Below are 17,382 nucleotides of genomic sequence, written 5' to 3'. Positions count from 1 at the left end.
AATGTCTTCCTCCATGTCGCGTCAAGCTGTAGAGAGTGCCACGGATGTTCACATATGTGTATATCACTGCTGGTGTCTCGCGTGGAAGTCTCTGCTGCAAGGGGCAGCTCGTCCGGGAGCGGGTGGTGGCAGTGCATGGTCAATATCGGTTGGTTACGTCTGAATGATTCGTGGTGGGCATGCGAATGTGAGGAGTGACCATAGCGTCAGGCATGGCGTCAGGGTTTAGGTCTACATAGGTATCTTGACGTGTTGATGATATGGCGTAGAGTTGCGAGCACATTTTCTTAGAGGTGATGGGGGAATTAGCAGGCCAATGTATTCAACTCTGTCCCTGAAGATAGTTTGCATATCGGCATGACTTGCATGGGGCCAGTCTCGCACATGCTAAGGCTCATCTACGCCGTCCCTCCGTCCAAGTATAGACAGTCCTGGTCAGCAGGTCCCGAGGAAGATGAGCTCGCTTCTCTTTCGAGCCGTCCACCTACCTAATCCGGCAACTGCCATTTTCCAATTTCTTGGTTTTCTCTGTAATACGGACCAACCATGTGATGTCCGATGAATCCATCCCGCGTCGCCGTCGCCGGTGCCAAAACCTCCGCTTTCTTGGCAGCGTCAGCCCCGCGCCAGCCGGCCTCGATTTCCGCATTCGCACGCGTCCTCCGCAGAACTGTCTCGGCCAGCCAAAAAAAGATGCAGACCAGAACACGTCGTAGCAGAGCAAATCCCATCTCCAGGGGCCGCCCTCACCCCGCAATGGCACGTAGTAAGTACGTAGTGGGGATCGCTCCCAATCCCTGCTGGCCTGTGAATGTGACGATGGCACTGCTGTTCGACCTCGGAGCTCTGGGGTCTCGCCTTGGCTTGGCTGCCGCCTTTTTGCTTGTGATTGTCAAGGTTGGGTGGGAGACACCGGGGTGAAAGATGAAGATGGATGTTCATATATCTAGCTCGTGCAGTTCGTGTGGATTACACATTTCCCATTCCTGCCTGTTGTTCTGTGTCCTTTTTTCAGTCCGTTGAGCTTGAGAGCGAGAAACTGTGTGATTCGTTCCTGCAGCTTTGACATTTCAGTGAGGCGCATACTATCCACACGTCAACGCACGTCACCTCACCTCGCCTCACCTTGCCTGACTTCACTCTACCTGACCTCACACCAAACATCCCTCACAAAACATCCTCCTACAACACCACAAAATGGCGGCCCCTGCGGAAAAGACGCTGAATGACCTCAGTGGAAACTGGGTTATGGTAAGTAATTCTGCGTATTTCACGTTTTACGTCCTCTCATAATCGTCACTCACCCGGCCCAACCGTAACCCCTCAACATATCTGCCCCTCCTTCCACTCTTGATACGCCCGCAGCCCTCCCCAATACTGTTCACCGACACTAACATGATACCAGAACAAAACCCTCTCCGACAGCTCGGAACCCGTCCTCTCCCTCCAGGGCATCGGCTGGGTGACGCGCAAGGCCATCGGCATCGCCTCCATCTCCCTCGCCGTGAACCAGTACAAGGCGCCCCCCAAGCCCCCCAACACATCCACCGAAATCGTCACCCACGTCGACATCGTCCAGTCCGCCTCGGGTCTCAGCAGCACCCACGAGAACCGCTGCGTCGACGAGACATTCCGCGACAACTCGGACTGGCTGTTCGGCTCCGTCAAGGGCCGCTCCTCCTGGGTCAGCCTCGACGAGATCGACGACGAGTTTCTCAAGAAGGACTGGCTCATTGAGGGCGAGGGCAAGAACTTCTTCAAGAGCTACGTCGAGAGTCAGGACAACGGCTGGATTGCCACCCAGATTTGGGGCTTCCAGACCATCGATGGCGAGAGACGGTACTGTCGCCACGTTGTTGTGACCAAGGGCGATCAGCGGGTCGCAATCCGCCTTGTGTACGACTACGTCCCTTAGAAACTCATTTGCTAGAGCTGGACGGGATGCAAGGACAGGTCAAGTTTGAACTCATAGCACTAGAATACCTTTTGATAGAGGGGGATGTGGGTTTGCCCTAGAATGATGAACCTTGATAAGAATTGCTATCGGTCAAGCCTGTAATTGACCATAAGAAATATTGAATCTGGCATGAGAAGTTGTAGTGTGCATGGGCTTTTGAAGCTCTGCTGTTGTATTTCACCTAGCTACTAAGGCTGTTGTTTGTCCATCGTCCTTGTCACATGGTCGAAGTGGGATTGACCCATATGTCTCCTGCGTTCCATACACTGACTGGCATTCAGTCTAGCCCATTCAACGCCCATGATGCTTTGCTTGACGTGCTATTTCTTTTGACGCAATTTATTTGCATTTGTTATTTCCCAGAAGGATATTCTATAAGCTTTCTCCTTACCTTCCAACACTCTTCACCTAGCTCAAGCCGGCCTCCGCTTGGCAAACTCCTCCAAGTCCTGGACGGTGGCCACGCCAAGGACAAACCTCCTCTTCTCGTCGGTGATGACGGCAAACTCCTGCTTCCAGGGGGCACCATCGGGTTGGCCGCCGCGGAAGAAGTCCTCAAGATCCTCGAGGGGCGTCTCCATTGTAATGACACGGTAGGTGCGGCCGCGGCGCTGGAAGCGTGTCATGGCGGCGGTGAGCTGGTCCTCGGGCTTGACCTTGCCGCTGTCGAGCAGCGACTGCAGATGCGGGATAGAGAGGTATCCCAGCAGGGCGCGGGTATTAGAGTCGACGATAGTCAGGTGAGTGTAGTCGCGCTCGAACGCAGAGAGGAGGGCGAGGGAGATGGAGTCGGAGGGGTTGAGGGAGAGGGCGGCGGGAGGGTCGAGGTCTTGGATGGTGGCCTAGGAGGGGAGGTGTTAGCTCGCTATTCGGTACAGAGCAAAAGCCAAGAAGCAGGGGATATAGAGGGCAGAGTATGCTCTAGCAACGGAGGTTGCGCATCAAGACTTACCCCGCGATATCGAGACGACCAGCTGGTGACGAGGGGCTGCGACGCGGAGCCAGAAGCGGTGGCGGTAGCAGCAGCCATGGTGACGGTGAGCGCTGTGCGACGGCGTATGTAATCAATGGGAATCAGAAGCCGCGAGCTTCCGTAGATGTGGTAGGAGCCTTTCCTGGAGGCGTCGAGTGAGGGGATCGCGAGGTTGTGAATGGGCGTGGTGACGGTGGTGGTTCGAGCAAATGCACGTCAGGGATTTACGTGCAGTAGCAATAGCAAGTTCGGTGACTCTGAGTGAATGGTGGGGCAGCCGCAGCCGCAGCGCTGGGCGGGACCGGGACCTTGAAAGACGCCCGGTCCGCTACGTTTAGCGCCCGGCGGCTCTCTGTCGCAAAACCCCCCAGCGTCAATCGTTGACGGGCATCGATCCACTATGCGCAGCTTCCACTTACACGGTGGAGCGCAGAAGGACAAAATACCGTAGACGCGATGGTCAATCGTACTCGTGGCCTATCAGCACCCGTCCGTTTCGCTCGTGTGGCAGGCAAAGTACCCGGAAGTATCATGTCCTTGTCTGTACCGCCAGCCAGCCCAATCGCCGTGGCTAGCGAGCGTGGCATCCTTCCGGGGGGTCGGGGCACGGGAATCGGAATCTTATGTCCGGGAGCATTGTCAACACTCCGCACGACCTCTGTTTGACAATCTCGTTTCCTGAGCTCTTTTATTCCTGAGCTGGGTCGGTAGCTATTCGTCTCAGCTTTTGGCACTTCCTATTGTCACCACAAGAAGGGTACTCTCCCTCTACTTCCTGCCAACGTGCTCCCCGACTGCGTCCATTCGTCGACGTCATAACCAGAGGTACGTCACAAGAGCCGCATCACCTCTCTCATCCATCAGAATAAACCTCAAGCTGCATCACGATAAGGCACTCGAGTTCCGTATCCAATCTCTCCTATTCCTCAGCATCAACCTACGGCATCTTCCTCTCCAGACATTGACTTACACGCTTCCTTAACCTAGATCACCACTACCCGAGCTCCCCGTTCGCAATTGCTCCTCCCATCATGTCGCCATTGCATCCCTCCCAGGAGGTTTTCAAGGCCTCGGTCAATGGCCGCACTCCCTACCAGGCCCGCACGGAGCTGTACAGCGCCTACTCCATCGTCGACAATGCCAAGGCCCAAGCCAAGCCTGGAAAGATTGAGCTCTTCTCCGCCCAATACTATGCCGCTTGCACGGTTGGTGGACTGCTGGCCTGTGTGAGTCTCTTATATCCACTCCAGACTTGACGACTATCTTGTCATACCTGAGAGTCTTCGACGAAGCATTGAACTGATCCTTTGCACATTCAGGGCCTTACCCACGCAGCTGTAACACCGCTCGATCTCGTCAAGACCCGCCGCCAGGTCGAACCGAAGCTGTACAAGAGCAACATCCAGGGCTGGGGCACTATATACCGTGCCGAGGGCGTCCGCGGCATCTTCACCGGTTGGGGTCCCACGTTGCTCGGCTACAGCGCCCAGGGCGCCTTCAAGTACGGCTGGTATGAATACTTCAAGAAGACATACTCGGATATGGCAGGTCCCGAGGCCGCTTACAAGTACAAAACCGGTCTGTACTTGGCGGCCTCAGCTTCCGCCGAAGTCTTGGCTGACCTCGCCCTTTGCCCGTTCGAGGCGATCAAGGTTCGTATGCAGGGCAGCATCCCGAACCCGTATCGCGGCACTCTTCACGGCCTGAGCACCGTCGTTGGTAAGGAGGGCGTTGCCGGCCTGTACAAGGGCCTGTACCCGCTTTGGGGCCGCCAGATCCCGTACACGATGATGAAGTTTGCTTCGTTCGAAACCATTGTCGAGATGATATATGACCGCCTGCCTGGCCAGAAGGATGATTACGGCAAGGCCGCCCAGACCGGTGTCTCCTTTACCGGTGGATACCTGGCGGGTATTCTGTGTGCCATTGTGTCTCACCCGGCCGATGTCATGGTCAGCAAGCTCAACGCAACCCGTGCTCCGGGCGAGGCTTTTGGAAGTGCTATAGGCCGAGTATACAAGGACATTGGCTTCTCGGGTCTTTGGAACGGACTTCCTGTGCGAATCGTCATGATTGGTACCCTGACTGGCCTTCAGTGGATGATCTATGTAAGTCACTCACCAAGCCCTGCACTCGTGGCAATCTCAAGCAGTTTCGAGCGATGCTAACGTAATCGGATAGGACTACTTCAAGATCTTCATGGGCTTCCCCACGACGGGTGGTGCTCCACCCCCGGCGGAGAAGAAGTGAGGCAGAGCTTTTGAGGTTAGGATCATGGGGGTCTTGTTGCCAGGGAGAGCATCTGAGTTTTTAACCAATGTCTTATACGACTCCTGTCGCTCACAGTAGAGTTGCTGGTATAGTAAGAGTCGGTCTTGCAGATGAATAAGGGTCGGTAGTTCATCTTCCTTCGGGGACTGTTTTAAATTGTAGTGTGAATAGTCATACCTGGACACATCTGATATGTATATTGTCTTAGGATATCGTTAATCGCAAGGGTTTGATGTGATAACATTTGTATAAACGCAAACACCCACACACCCACACACCCACACACTCAAGGCAAAAAAGATACTCTTATCTATCTTAGTGCATATACGTCTGGCAGTATTGTACCCTGTTCCGCTTCTTTAGTCACTCATTCGTTTATATAAGCGGGGTTGAAGATTAGAAGAGAGAGTCAACGTTATCATGTGAAGATCATCCAAAGAGCTCCTGTTTAATAAGTTATTTGTGGATCGGTTGCCCGAACTTCGGATCCTACGGATATTTAATCACATTTCCTATCAAAATCAGCGTTATAATTAGCATGCCTATCATGACCCATTGTTTCTCGTCCCAAATTCGTGGGATACAGCTGACAAAGACGGCAAGCAAAAGAGTGGGCGTGTAATCACTTGTCGGTGTTCGGGCGGCAGCTTCGGAAGAGTCCACAAGGGGATATCCATGTTTGCAGCAACGGCGGCCCCATCACGAATCAGCCATGCAGCTGGAACACGTTTCACCATTTTCTAAGCACGGGCAGTGATTCTGTCATGTTCAGATGAGGAGTCAGTTCTTGTTCAGATGATATCGAGATCAATAAAAACCACAAGCGAGTCAGCTCTCCGGAGATGGAAGACAACGCGAGTGGGTACGCAATGGAGTCTGTAGATGGGTCTTTCGCGGAGCGGGGCCATCTCAACATCCGTGAGATGGCATCCTGCAGGACCATCTCGACTGCTACTCAGCCGTTTATGAGGCGTCAGGGGCGTCAAACAGCGCAAATCCTATTTCCGGGATCATCGCGGCTTGGGAGGTAAACGGGAGGGCATCGGGAGGATATTGATTGGCCGGTTGGTTGAGTGGTTTAAGTTGGCTGAGGCGCTTGCGACGGCAGGACTGGTGTCTCGTCTCGGAACAATGACTGGAGCCTACGGCACGTCTGGCACGTCTGGTGCGGCTGGTGTGTCCTCCAGTGCAATCAATCGGTCACCCAAAAGGGAACATTTTTCGTCATGGCACATGGAGGCGGGGAAGCCGGTTACGCTTGCGTGCGTTTGAAGCGGGTGCGCGAGGGTGGGTGAGAGTGCGAACCGCGCTAACGCAGATGGCGTTGTTCCAGAACAAATGCAATCGACCATCGGCCATCCACCAGCCACCAGTCACCAGCCACCAGTCACCAGTCACTAGCCTCCAGCCACCAGCCAGCTGAAAGTACGCTGAGGAATCAAGGGGTAATGATGCAGAATTATAGCGCAAGTGCGCCAGCCCAGGCGCTGGAAACCGCCGCCGCTGCAGAAGCGCCGCCCGAACGACGCCACACGCGATAGCCATCTTCATATTCGCGTCCATCAACTCCGAGAGCGGGGACCGTTGGGGGAAGCGTTTAGCTTGGCTCGGGTCGGTGTAGTTAGCAATGCCGAATCGTAAAAAAAGGGCGCGCCATGTCGGGTTGCGGCACTCAACAACAGGTCATTCGGACCCAACGCTGGCGGAGCATGGCAAGTAAGAGCGCCAGCCACTACTCCGTAAGGTACACTGAGCACACGACACACGGCACGACAGTCCAGAGGCCCAGGCGGGCAGTCGGACAGGCGGACAGGCGGAGAATCAGCCAGAGCGCGCCGGCCAGCATGCACGTCTGGTCATGCTCGAGGCCGTGAGAACGAGTGCCACCTATCTGGATGTCGAGCACTCGACAACGGACCGACTGGGACGCGGGGGGATGCGTGTGATAGGATACCAGCGTCGTGGTTGGGAGCTTGGGGCCGGGTGATTGGTGATGGGAGCAGGTTACAGCAGGTTACGGGGCAGGCGGCGCGAGGCAACCCCACACTTTGTCAAGTTCTCGCATCATTGAACATGGCTGGTGAGAAGGTACCAGGGATCGAACAGGGTCTATCGTCTAGCATCTCGACCTGCGTTGGTGGTGTCGTGCTGTCGTGGCCTTTTTAGACGCTGTTCTTGCGTATGATGATGAATCAATTCATGATAATTAGGTACTGCAGGTAGGTATGCGTAAACGGGACGAATGAATGCCTGCCTTATGTACAGCAGCTTAGTGGAGAGACAACCCTGGTGCAAGACATGGACAGGGAGCATCAATTAAGCAGGTCGCTCGCTGCCCGCTTAAAGCCAACGACGCTGCAGGAAGAGCGGCGGTTGCCCGACTGAGGATAAGGGCCAAGTTCATCAGTCACTGCCTATCCATACTCCATACTCTAACCAAAGTCCTAGACAGACGCACGCCGCTCAAAGCCCCGCGACTGTCAGAATCGGTTCAATCCAGCTGGGGGATGCAAGGACCAGGGTGACACGGGGCGTCTTTCCACAGATGGTGTGCCTTGCCGCGCCGCGCCCTCGAAGGGACCTGGGGAGCACGTTGCCTGCAGGAGTTGGCCGCATTCCCTCCTGGTGCAACCGATGGTGGCGAGATCAGCCAGCCAGACTTGCCCAACGGCATGGCAGACCCGAAGCGACAAGACAAGCAGTCATGTGCGAAGGAGGATGGAAAGATCGTGGTGGTGGAGGAACACGACGACGAGGGAGGCGCCGATAATTCCCACCAAGCAACGATCGCCTCGTACGCCTCTTGTCCTGGACTTGCTGTACCTCCTCACGAGAGCCCAACAACATCGACGTGGATATGTACCTCCGGCCCGAGGCTGGTCCTGCCCTGAACTATCGGACTTTCTGGAGCATCTCCGGCTGCGTTTGGGTTTCTCCTCGTCTGGCCCTGTGGCTGTTGAGCCTAGCCGCATCTACGATCGACCTAACCCAGGCTGCGGGTTTACTGACCCATCAGTCTGGTAGGTGCGGTTCTATGGCTGGTATTAGGTAGGTATGTAGGCACCAAGGTAACCAGATATTCACATCCATGGTGGTGTCTCGGGATCGTTCCAGCCAGACTACGCTGAGCTACCTATATTTACCCACACAAACCAAGAATATCTGTGGGTGAAGATCTACCAGCCCAGCTGCCAGGTTGCTAGTAGGTTGCATCCCCGCCGATTTCTGAATGGTGAGAATGTAGCCGACCTTGGCATCCATGACTTACCGCGCCGCATCAACGGGGTTTTCCCTAGTCGTCCCCCGAGTGTGTTGAGGGTGACATCTCTCGCTGGCCACCGGTTAAAGTCCCGTCCCAATCCCAATTCCCCCCAACGCCTCTCGGCATCTAGCAGACGGGAAAGAGAGAAAAAAAAACAGATTCCTCACGGTCCTGGTTGCCAAGTCGTGGCGCCGCGGTTTAGCGCGTCGCCTTACAGTTGACTCGTGCAGCCAGCTCGCCTTACTCGGGGGGGGGGGGCACACAAATGTCGCCGGCTGGAGTCCATCTTCCTGGTGCCGAATCTGAATCGGCGGAGCACGCGCGCGGCACGCGGATTAGCGAGGGGCGCACGAGGGAGTCTCGAGGGCGGGCCTGTTGCGAAGTAGTAAAGGATGAGTCGAGATGTTGGGTCAGTCATCAATGTATCAATCATGTGAGAGAAGCCCAGACGACTAGATCGGTTCGAGCCAACGTCCAATTTACCCGATCCTCTCTCTACAAGCCACCTCGTGTGCCGAAGAAGGTCGGAAAAGGCCAAGCTACCTAGGTACCTACGGGCATGGCGTCCAACAACCCGAGAGGCGCCTACTGTAAGGACCACAATGACCACAAGGACTACCGCAAGTTAATTCTCGCTCTCCTCTTTTAGCCCAGGGCCTCGACTAGTTCGCTTACCACTTGAACCCCGAGTCTACTGCATCCGCGCGCTGTTAGCTGCTGCGGTTCCTGCTGCTGCTTGCTGCCGCTGCGATGCTGCCGGGCTTTTCGTTCGTCCAGCCGTACCCCATGGCTCCCCATCCATGCCCCAACCCATGCCCCCATCCATGCTGATACCCCGGCCTCTCTGGCTGCCAGTACCTCGTGGCCATGGCTCTCAACTCCTCCAGAGGTCCCAACCCTCGTCGTCATAGCCGCGGCCAGCCAATAGGCCCCTCGCCCGCCTGGGCCCGGATGGAACCACCGCTCGACGACCTTCCTTTACCCATCCGTTCGGCCCCCAGGGCATCCCCCCCACCACACCACACTCCGCTCCACCTGGCTCCCCCTCTGGCTCTCTTCCCAGTGGAGATGGGGCTCCCCACTGGCTGACACGCTCGCAGAGGTGTCCGGCTGCTTGGGCTAAGGTGCTAAGGTGTCAAGGGCCTCCTGGAGTCCCTGGGCCTTGCTCTGGTTGCGCCGCTTCGCTGCCTCTCCTTGCAGGTTGCTTGCAGGCTTGCAGGTACCTCAGGTTGGTTGCCCGTAGCTGGTACCCCTAGTGTCGCTCCCCCCGTTTTCCGCTCGGGGGTGGCCCACCATACCTACTGTACCCACTACCCACTACCCACTATCCACTAGGGGCCTTTGGGGGCCTGCCCGGGCAAACTGGGGTCGCGTCGCCCATTGCGTCGCCCATTGCAGCACTCTGCAGCCCACTCCAGCCCACTCCAGCATCCCCGTCCCTCCCATCCAGCACCCAGCGACCCAGAGACGGTAAGGGGAGGAGGGTTGGTGATGGAGGGTTCCTCGCTTCTGCCCAGCCCAGCTTCCACCTTCAGTCTCGCTCAGTCGCTCCAGGGCCGCTGCGACCGGGGAATTGATACAGTTCAATCACTGCATTGCTGCATTGCCCTTTCTAAATATACAATGTCCGCCTGCTCCGCTCCGCTCTGCACGATCGCCGCCGCCTTGCCCTGCCCTGCGCTCCGCCTTGCCTTGCCTCCTCCTCCACAGCGCCCGAAGCCTGTTAGATGTAGGTAAGGTACCTACAACTGCGCTAGACGTACCACCACACCCAACTGTAACGCCCACTATTCCCAGTAAACCTCCCCCCCCCCTTCTTCCCCCAGGTTCAAGCCTGGACGCCCGAACAGACCATCTCTCCCGCCACCACTACACCACTACCACTACCACCTACCCTACCACGTACCTCAGCCTGCGACCTGAGCTACCTACCTCTTCTTGCGCTTCGCTCCTCCTACCTCTCTATCTCCCTCTCCTCCTCTCGCATCCCATCCTCCCTCCTCCTTCAACCCTTTCCGCCCTCTCCCCCTCACGCCGCCGCCTTTTCCTTTACCTGCCGCCCGCCCAGACCAGCAGTTCAGTCCAGCGCCATCGCGTTCACCCCCACAACTCCCGCGCCTCGCTCTCGCCCGTCGGCAATCCAGCGACCCAGCGACCGAACCACCTCGCTCCGCGGCGTCTCTCGCTTCGTGCTCTCACCAACTCGACTTCACTCGCCGCCGCCAACGCCCTTTCGCATGACCCGCGGCCTCAATTGCGACCATCCTCGCTGAGCTGGTGCCGCCCAGCTCTTGCGGTCGGCCGTCCGACCTCGTCCTCAACCCGGCTCGGTAGCCCGCTAGCTGCTCCCGCGCCCATCTCCGACGACTTCCCGACGCCGAAATGGCCGGCTTCTTCAACAAGATCAAGGGCTCCGGCACGGTGCGTCGCAACTCCCTGCCCTCCCGCTCCCGTTCCCTCGCAATTTACGAACCTACCGACCGATCCTCTCCATCCCTCTTCATTTGCGCCAAGACATCCGACCTTTACTGACAAAATACCGCTCCATTCACAGGCCTCCTCAACTCCATCCAAGGATGCCCTCGCCAAGAAGAAGGAAGAGCCTGTGCTCGACCTCACCCCTCTTGAGAAGATGCTCCAGAATGCCCCTCCCTTGCGCGATGACGGCACTGATCGATTCTTTGGCCTCGAGAACGTACGTTTAATTCACCTCCCGCCCGTCCAATCCTCCAGTCCTGAGCATCGTTGAACTGATTTGTTATTTAGTTTGGGAATACATGGTATGGAGTCTAATGCGCGCGCCACCTCGTATGCCCACCCCGCTGACCCTCCCTAGCTACTGCAACTCTATCGTTCAAGCACTGTTCTACTCTGAGTCGTTCCGCGAGAACGTCATCAAGTACCCGCCCTATTCGCCTTCCGATACCCCCAATGGCACGCGTCCCAAAGTCAACGTCACCATCAGACCCCCTCCTCCCCCAAATCCTGCCGCCCAGCCACCCAAACAGAAGGGCCTCAGCACGTCCCAGGTGATCAAGCAGAGGCAGGCCTTGAACCATCAGTTGCCAGGTCAAGTTGGCGTCCGACCCGAAGACAAGCCCGATACCCCCGAGTACAAGAAGAAACAGGCCATGCTCAAAGGTCCCATTCTCGAGTTGGCGCAGGAGAACTCAGCAGCGTACGGGATGGACGAGTCCACTTTTACGGGCCTCAAGGACATCTTCTTGGCTCTCATTGAAAGCAACACCCATACCGGTGTCCTGAGCCCTCAGCGATTTCTCGAGATCTTCAAACGCGACAACGAAATGTTCCGGAACTCGATGCACCAGGATGCCCATGAATTTTACGGCTTGGTGCTGAATGATGTCATCGCGAACGTCGAGGCAACAGCCCGAAAAATGCAACTCCAACTAGAGGATGGCTTGACACAGTCTGTCGAAACCGCCCTAGGGGCTGGTGTGGTGAATCAGTCTTCAGGGATCCGCTCCCCTGGGACTGGTTGGGTACACGACATTTTCGAAGGCGTCTTGACGTCAGAAACCAAGTGTTTGACCTGCGAGACAGCATCCCAGCGAGATGAAACATTCCTTGATCTCTCCATCGATCTGGAAGAACACTCCTCAGTCACCTCTTGCTTAAGAAAGTTTTCGGCCGAAGAAATGCTCTGTGAGCGAAATAAGTTTCATTGCGACCACTGCGGAGGCCTGCAGGAAGCGGAAAAGCGAATGAAGGTGAAGCGTCTTCCTAAGGTTCTCACCTTGCATTTGAAGCGTTTCAAGTACACCGAGGACTACAGTCGGTTGCAGAAACTCTTCCATCGGGTCGTCTATCCTTACCACCTGCGTATGTTCAATACAACTGATGACGCAGCCGACCCCGATCGCTTGTACGAGCTGTATGCCGTGGTAGTCCACATTGGCGGCAACGCCTATCACGGTCACTACGTCTCCATCATCAAGACCAAGGACCGAGGGTGGGTCCTGTTCGATGACGAGATGGTTGAGCCCGTAGACAAGCACTTCGTGCGCAACTTCTTCGGTGACAAGCCGGGAATGGCCACAGCATACGTTCTCTTCTACCAAGAAACCACATTTGAAAAGGTTAGAGAAGAGCAAGAGAAGGAAGGAATGGAAGAAGTCAAGCTCGCCAACGAGGCGGCAAACCTAGCCCAAGCAAATGGCGACGGACCAGAATCTTCACCTCTGAAGCGGCAGATGACACAGCCTATTCCTCCCATGCAGGAGCAAGAGCCACTATTAAGTCTAGCTCACGCCACTACCGCCCCCGTCATGCCATCTACCGCTCCGATTGTGAGCAACGAGCCTCCGGTTCCTGTGGTTCCTACGCCGACCTCGAACGGGCTGCGTAGATCAGATACTACGAAGGAGGAAGCCAAGTCGAAGGAGGAGAAGAAACGTGAGAAGAAGCAGCGCGAGGCTGCAGAGAAGGCAGAAAAGCAGGCCGAGAAGGAGAGGGAGAAGGAGAGAGAGAAGCAGGCCAAGCTTGATGAGAAGAAACGACGAGAGGATCAAACCAAGGCGTTGCAGGCACGACGAGCTGAGCAAGACGATCTACAAAAGGTTCTCGAGGCCAGCAAGAAGTCTGCGGCGCAAGAGGAAGACGCTCGGAAGAAGGAGAACGGCAGCGCATCGCACTCGTCAAGTTTCCTGGACCGGTCCAAGCGTGGCAGCAAGTCGATGTCAAAGAAAAGTTTCGGCCTCTTCCACCACAAGGATAAAGCGGCGGCCCAGACCTTGGGTACGTCACAGAACGGTGACGCGAACGACAAGCACGAGAAGCTCAAAGACCGACTCAGTTTTGGCCTCGGGCGGAAAAAGAGCACCAACCTACTCTCATCAACATAGTTACTTTTCTTCGTTTTTGCATGGCATACTGAAAGGGGCACGAAGCCATTTCTCATTTTAAGGCCTCGGTTGTACGGATGGATGACAGGATATACATTTGTAAGCTTCCACCGCAAAGGACAAAAAAGAAGGACGGGAGCACACACAGCATCAGAAAGCGTTTTTCTCGGCACGTGCCCTTTTCTCGAAATAATCTCGACAGACGTTATCAGGTTAGGAGTGGCCAGGTGGCTTTCCACCTCGGTTAGGAGTCGGGGCATGAAAGACGACTGTTGACTTCGGAGCAATGGTGTGGTGTGGTGGTTGTCAGGAGTGTGCAGTGGACAGCGTGGCGGCTGAGTTGAATTAATCATTGGGAGCGAGCCTCTTTTTGAACGGCATCAAGTGCCAATTGCGTCGCTGCGGTAGTTGTATTATAGCGGAAGCCCTAGCCAGGCGTTTGCGTGACTGGCTGGCTGAAGACAAGATGAAGACAAGACGCTCAAGCAGAGCCCGGGGCCCTGCGTATTACACGCCCATGTGTCTCCTCAGTGACGACTCGGAAAGCTTCAATTAATGCCCAACATGCCCCATACCAAGTAGCAAAGACTCCTACGCCGCTGCCGTGAATCATTTCATTATACAACTCCGTGGGGTGCCCATGCTCCTCCATTGATGCCTAGAGTGGTGCACCCGTGTCCTTTTTGCTACCTCGCCCAGACGCCATCTTATCCCAGCACAAGCTCGTAGAGAATGATGAGTGTGTTGACACATATCAAGGGCACTATATTGTTGAAGGAGTCAGTATCAAAGGATTAGGTCCTCGCATTTCGAGCAAGGAGGGTCGAGTAAGAACGGCAGCACGTACGTCGCATCAGGGTTCGGACGCTGGCGATGAGATGAATGATCTTCGCCTTGACGCTAGCATCGGCGCCGGAACCGAAGGCTGGATCGTAAGAAGCGGGCGAGAGATTGACTATGGAGAAGCGCAAGAGACGTTAGGAGCTGGATACTGCGTGCGGACCAAGGGAGGGGTGACGGGGGTTGCGTACTGCGCGCGAGGAAGCGATCTTCGGAGAGAACGGCCACGGCATTTACAAGCAGCTGCGAGAAGTGTTATTGACGAGGCCATATGCGAGGGTAGAACGAGAACGTGGCGGCTGGTTCATACAATGACAACTGGGAGAAGCTCAGGGTTAGCGAAGCGCAGAAGCCGGCGGGAGCAAACGCTTACTGTACAGGAAGTTGCCGAAGAACAACATGATGGGCGACGGTGCTGGGAGGTCGTCGCACGCGGTGGGCGGAGAGGAGGGAGCGCAAAGACGTTGCGATGGGCGGTTGCGAAGGGGCGACGTGGGCGCTGTAGCGGCGATGACATGTGTTATAGAGAGAGCTTGGTGGTTTGGTGGGTGGGTGCGCCGGGGGATGGTTGCGCCGATCCGACGACGGTCCGGGAAGCGACGTGCAGCGCTGTGGATCGCGGCGTGCAACTTACACGTACACGCCGTTTCAACGTCTAAGTTGTCTGCCACTCTCATTGTCCGGCCTGTCATGCCTTTCTATTGCGGGAATGAAGAGGAATTCGTGGATGCAACTTGAGGTTTTTATATCTCTTGCCTGTGTTCTTTAGCTGCGTGTCGTCGCTTGAAACCAGCTCATTCGCCAGAGCACCAGTCTCCCTCTCAACACCAAGCCGCTCGTCTCACGCATCATGGCATCCAAAATGACGTCCACAGGCAAGCTCGCTCAACTCCAAATCTCTATACAGACCACAAGCCGCTAACGCAATCCAACCCCCAAAGACGCCCTCCTGACGTCCCTGCTCTTCACCGTCCCCCTGGTGCACCTGCTCCTCGCCCCCTACACCAAAGTCGAGGAGTCGTTCAACATGCAGGCGGCCCACGACATCCTCGTCTACGGCACGCCCACCAGCGGCGACGTGGGCGCGCGCCTGGCGCACACGTACGACCACTTCACCTTCCCGGGTGCCGTGCCGCGCACGTTTCTCGGCGCTGTGCTGCTCGCCGGCTTGGGCCAGCCGCTCGTCGCCGTCGTCGGCTTCCAGCATGCCCAGCTTGTCGTCAGGGGCTTGCTGGGCGCTATTAATGCCGCGGCGCTGCTGGTGATGCGGAACTCGCTGCGCAAGGCGTTTGGGAAAGGTGTGGCTAACTGGTGGGTTGCCATGCTGGTCTGCCAGTTCCATATCAACTACTACCTCTCGCGGACGCTTCCCAACATGTACGCCTTTGGTCTAAGTGAGTCGATTGTTCCCCTTGCTCTCATTGACCAACTAAGAGATACACATATTAACGAAGTGCCCCTTAGCAACTCTCGCTTCGGCATTCCTCCTGCCCCAGCTCGATCCTCGGAGATCCATCCTCCGCCAAAAGCAGGCCATCGCTCTCTTCATCTTGGCCGGCGTCATCTTCCGTTCCGAGATCGCCCTCCTTCTCACCACCACGGCGCTGTACCTCCTCATCAGCCGGCGCACGACGGTGCTCGCCCTGATCCCCGTCTCCCTGATCTCCGTTCTCGTCGCCCTCGCCATCTCCGTGCCCATTGACTCGTACTTCTGGCAGCGGCCGCTCTGGCCAGAGCTTGCCGGCTTCTACTACAACGCCATCCTAGGCTCCTCGTCCAACTGGGGCGTCTCGCCCTGGCACTACTACTTCACCTCGGCCCTACCGCGCCTCCTGCTGAACCCGCTTGCGCCGTTGCTCATCCTCGTTGCACTCTTCCAGCCGGGCACAAGCCGCGCCGCACGCGCTCTCGTCATCCCGAACCTCCTCTACGTCGCCATCTACTCCCTCCAGCCGCACAAGGAAGCCCGCTTCATCTTCTACGTCGTCCCGTCCCTCACGGCCGCGGCCGCCCTCGGAGCCAACTTCATCTCCTCCCGCGCCTCCAAGTCGCTCGTCTACAGCTCGGGCTCGCTAGTCATCGTTCTCTCTATCCTCGGGTCCTTCGCCGCCAGCGCCGGCATGCTCCTCTTCTCCTCCCTCAACTATCCCGGTGGCGATGCCCTCACGCAGCTCCAGGTCCTTGCCCGTGACGACCCCTCCCCCGTCGTCGACGTCCACGCCGACGTCCTCACATGCATGACCGGCCTGACTCTCTTCGGCCAGAACCCCGGCGGTCACCCTGTCGCCCTTGACCTCCCGCTCCCTCAAAACCCCGATGCCCCCATTTTCCTCTTCGACAAGACCGAGTCCGGCTATCAGCTTGGGTATCCAAGGTTCTGGGGACGCTTTGACTATGTTCTAGCTGAGGACACGTCCAAGGTTCTAGGACAATGGGAGGTGATTGGCATCGTCTTGGGCTTCGACGGTATCGAGGTTCTCAAGCCAGGAAGTCATCCTGCCGGCGAGCTAAGGGGCAAGGAAGCCAACAGAGTCGTTGGTGTTGGCGCCCAAGTTGCTGCGGTCCGAGACTTGGTAAGGGGGTATACAGGCGGCTGGTGGGCTGGTCCCCGAATGTCGCCACGGATCCGTATTCTCAGACGGAATTGATAGGTTTATCATCTTGGGTGGGTAGGTCATGTATAATAATAGCCCAGCTTAATATTGGCTTCTTTCACAAATCAAAAGGGACAGACATGTACTATCACTTGTTAAAATTACTATAACCAACTTTTTCCTGTGCCTCTCGCTTGCATTCACGTGAAAAGCCATTGTTGCTACACTCGACTCCAAGAGGCATCCGCATCCAATAACCCCAGTCCCAAAAAAACAACAACAGATACAAGGTGGAGGCAAGGGGAGACCTCCAGGCCATCGCCCCGTGCCTCCTATAACCCAACGCCATATGGGGTCCCGTATGCGTTTCCCATCCAGAAAGGCAGTCAGTCCCGGAGAATTCCAAGTTTCATCCATAATCGACCGCAAACGACCAGGCACAGCATTCATCGAAAGACAACAGGCGATCAGAAACAACGTAACAAAAAACAATAGGTGACCCAAAGTCCCAGTAGCAAGAACCCATGGAGCAAACTCCTCAATCCCTTCTTTCCCTCATTCCCCCTCTTTCCAGCAAGCGACCGGAGCAAGAGCCATTCTGTTTGAGTCCCCAAGGACCA

At 56.3% G+C, this 17,382-nt stretch overlaps 8 protein-coding genes across 8 annotated transcripts; 6 read left to right on the top strand and 2 right to left on the bottom strand.

Annotated features, from left to right (window-relative positions):
* Positions 1–1,197: 1,197 nt before the first annotated feature.
* Positions 1,198–1,915, top strand: BGZ61DRAFT_338953 (uncharacterized protein; the record flags this gene model as incomplete). Its single annotated transcript, XM_046239180.1, has 2 exons — positions 1,198–1,251; positions 1,406–1,915. 2 exons carry the CDS (start codon positions 1,198–1,200, stop codon positions 1,913–1,915), a joined length of 564 nt encoding a protein of 187 aa, XP_046111570.1.
* Positions 1,916–2,370: 455 nt separating this feature from the next.
* On the bottom strand, positions 2,371–2,987 carry BGZ61DRAFT_470299 (uncharacterized protein; the record flags this gene model as incomplete). The annotated part of the gene is made up of 2 exons (XM_046248062.1): positions 2,371–2,799; positions 2,910–2,987. 2 exons carry the CDS (start codon positions 2,985–2,987, stop codon positions 2,371–2,373), a joined length of 507 nt encoding a protein of 168 aa, XP_046111569.1.
* A 974-nt stretch (positions 2,988–3,961) lies between these two features.
* Positions 3,962–5,180, top strand: BGZ61DRAFT_338171 (mitochondrial carrier domain-containing protein; the record flags this gene model as incomplete). The annotated part of the gene is made up of 3 exons (XM_046239104.1): positions 3,962–4,156; positions 4,250–5,038; positions 5,112–5,180. The coding sequence occupies 3 exons, from the start codon at positions 3,962–3,964 to the stop codon at positions 5,178–5,180; spliced, it is 1,053 nt and encodes a 350-aa protein (XP_046111568.1).
* Positions 5,181–6,001: 821 nt separating this feature from the next.
* BGZ61DRAFT_437017 (uncharacterized protein) lies at positions 6,002–6,479 on the top strand. The gene has a single exon (XM_046244058.1). It carries the CDS (start codon positions 6,044–6,046, stop codon positions 6,230–6,232), a length of 189 nt encoding a protein of 62 aa, XP_046111567.1. The 5' UTR covers positions 6,002–6,043; the 3' UTR covers positions 6,233–6,479.
* A 377-nt stretch (positions 6,480–6,856) lies between these two features.
* Positions 6,857–8,225, top strand: BGZ61DRAFT_470297 (uncharacterized protein; the record flags this gene model as incomplete). Its single annotated transcript, XM_046248061.1, has 4 exons — positions 6,857–6,940; positions 6,978–7,289; positions 7,412–7,420; positions 7,650–8,225. 4 exons carry the CDS (start codon positions 6,857–6,859, stop codon positions 8,223–8,225), a joined length of 981 nt encoding a protein of 326 aa, XP_046111566.1.
* A 2,620-nt stretch (positions 8,226–10,845) lies between these two features.
* On the top strand, positions 10,846–13,328 carry BGZ61DRAFT_525010 (uncharacterized protein; the record flags this gene model as incomplete). The annotated part of the gene is made up of 4 exons (XM_046252693.1): positions 10,846–10,884; positions 11,018–11,158; positions 11,230–11,243; positions 11,300–13,328. 4 exons carry the CDS (start codon positions 10,846–10,848, stop codon positions 13,326–13,328), a joined length of 2,223 nt encoding a protein of 740 aa, XP_046111565.1.
* Positions 13,329–14,035: 707 nt separating this feature from the next.
* BGZ61DRAFT_525009 (Yos1-like protein) lies at positions 14,036–14,569 on the bottom strand (the record flags this gene model as incomplete). Its single annotated transcript, XM_046252692.1, has 5 exons — positions 14,036–14,091; positions 14,176–14,283; positions 14,360–14,411; positions 14,479–14,486; positions 14,542–14,569. 5 exons carry the CDS (start codon positions 14,567–14,569, stop codon positions 14,036–14,038), a joined length of 252 nt encoding a protein of 83 aa, XP_046111564.1.
* A 225-nt stretch (positions 14,570–14,794) lies between these two features.
* On the top strand, positions 14,795–16,927 carry BGZ61DRAFT_582074 (Alg9-like mannosyltransferase family-domain-containing protein). The gene is made up of 3 exons (XM_046256273.1): positions 14,795–15,043; positions 15,110–15,562; positions 15,633–16,927. The coding sequence occupies exons 1-3, from the start codon at positions 15,019–15,021 to the stop codon at positions 16,814–16,816; spliced, it is 1,662 nt and encodes a 553-aa protein (XP_046111563.1). The 5' UTR covers positions 14,795–15,018; the 3' UTR covers positions 16,817–16,927.
* The last annotated feature ends 455 nt before the right edge of the window (positions 16,928–17,382 follow it).

This window comes from Ilyonectria robusta (assembly GCF_021365365.1).
Source record: "Ilyonectria robusta strain PMI_751 chromosome Unknown BGZ61scaffold_1, whole genome shotgun sequence".
Classification (NCBI taxonomy): domain Eukaryota; kingdom Fungi; phylum Ascomycota; class Sordariomycetes; order Hypocreales; family Nectriaceae; genus Ilyonectria; species Ilyonectria robusta.
Note: the sequence above shows the minus strand (reverse complement) of the source record. Positions and strands in the feature narration are given on the sequence as shown.

Coding starts and splice junctions, on each gene's coding strand:
- BGZ61DRAFT_437017 (XM_046244058.1), top strand. CDS start 6,044: ATGGAAGACAACGCGAGTGGGTACGCAATGGAGTCTGTAGATGGGTCT.
- BGZ61DRAFT_582074 (XM_046256273.1), top strand. CDS start 15,019: ATGGCATCCAAAATGACGTCCACAG. Junction 15,044..15,109: donor ATCCAAAATGACGTCCACAG/GCAAGCTCGCTC, acceptor CAACCCCCAAAG/ACGCCCTCCTGACGTCCCTG. Junction 15,563..15,632: donor CATGTACGCCTTTGGTCTAA/GTGAGTCGATTG, acceptor AGTGCCCCTTAG/CAACTCTCGCTTCGGCATTC.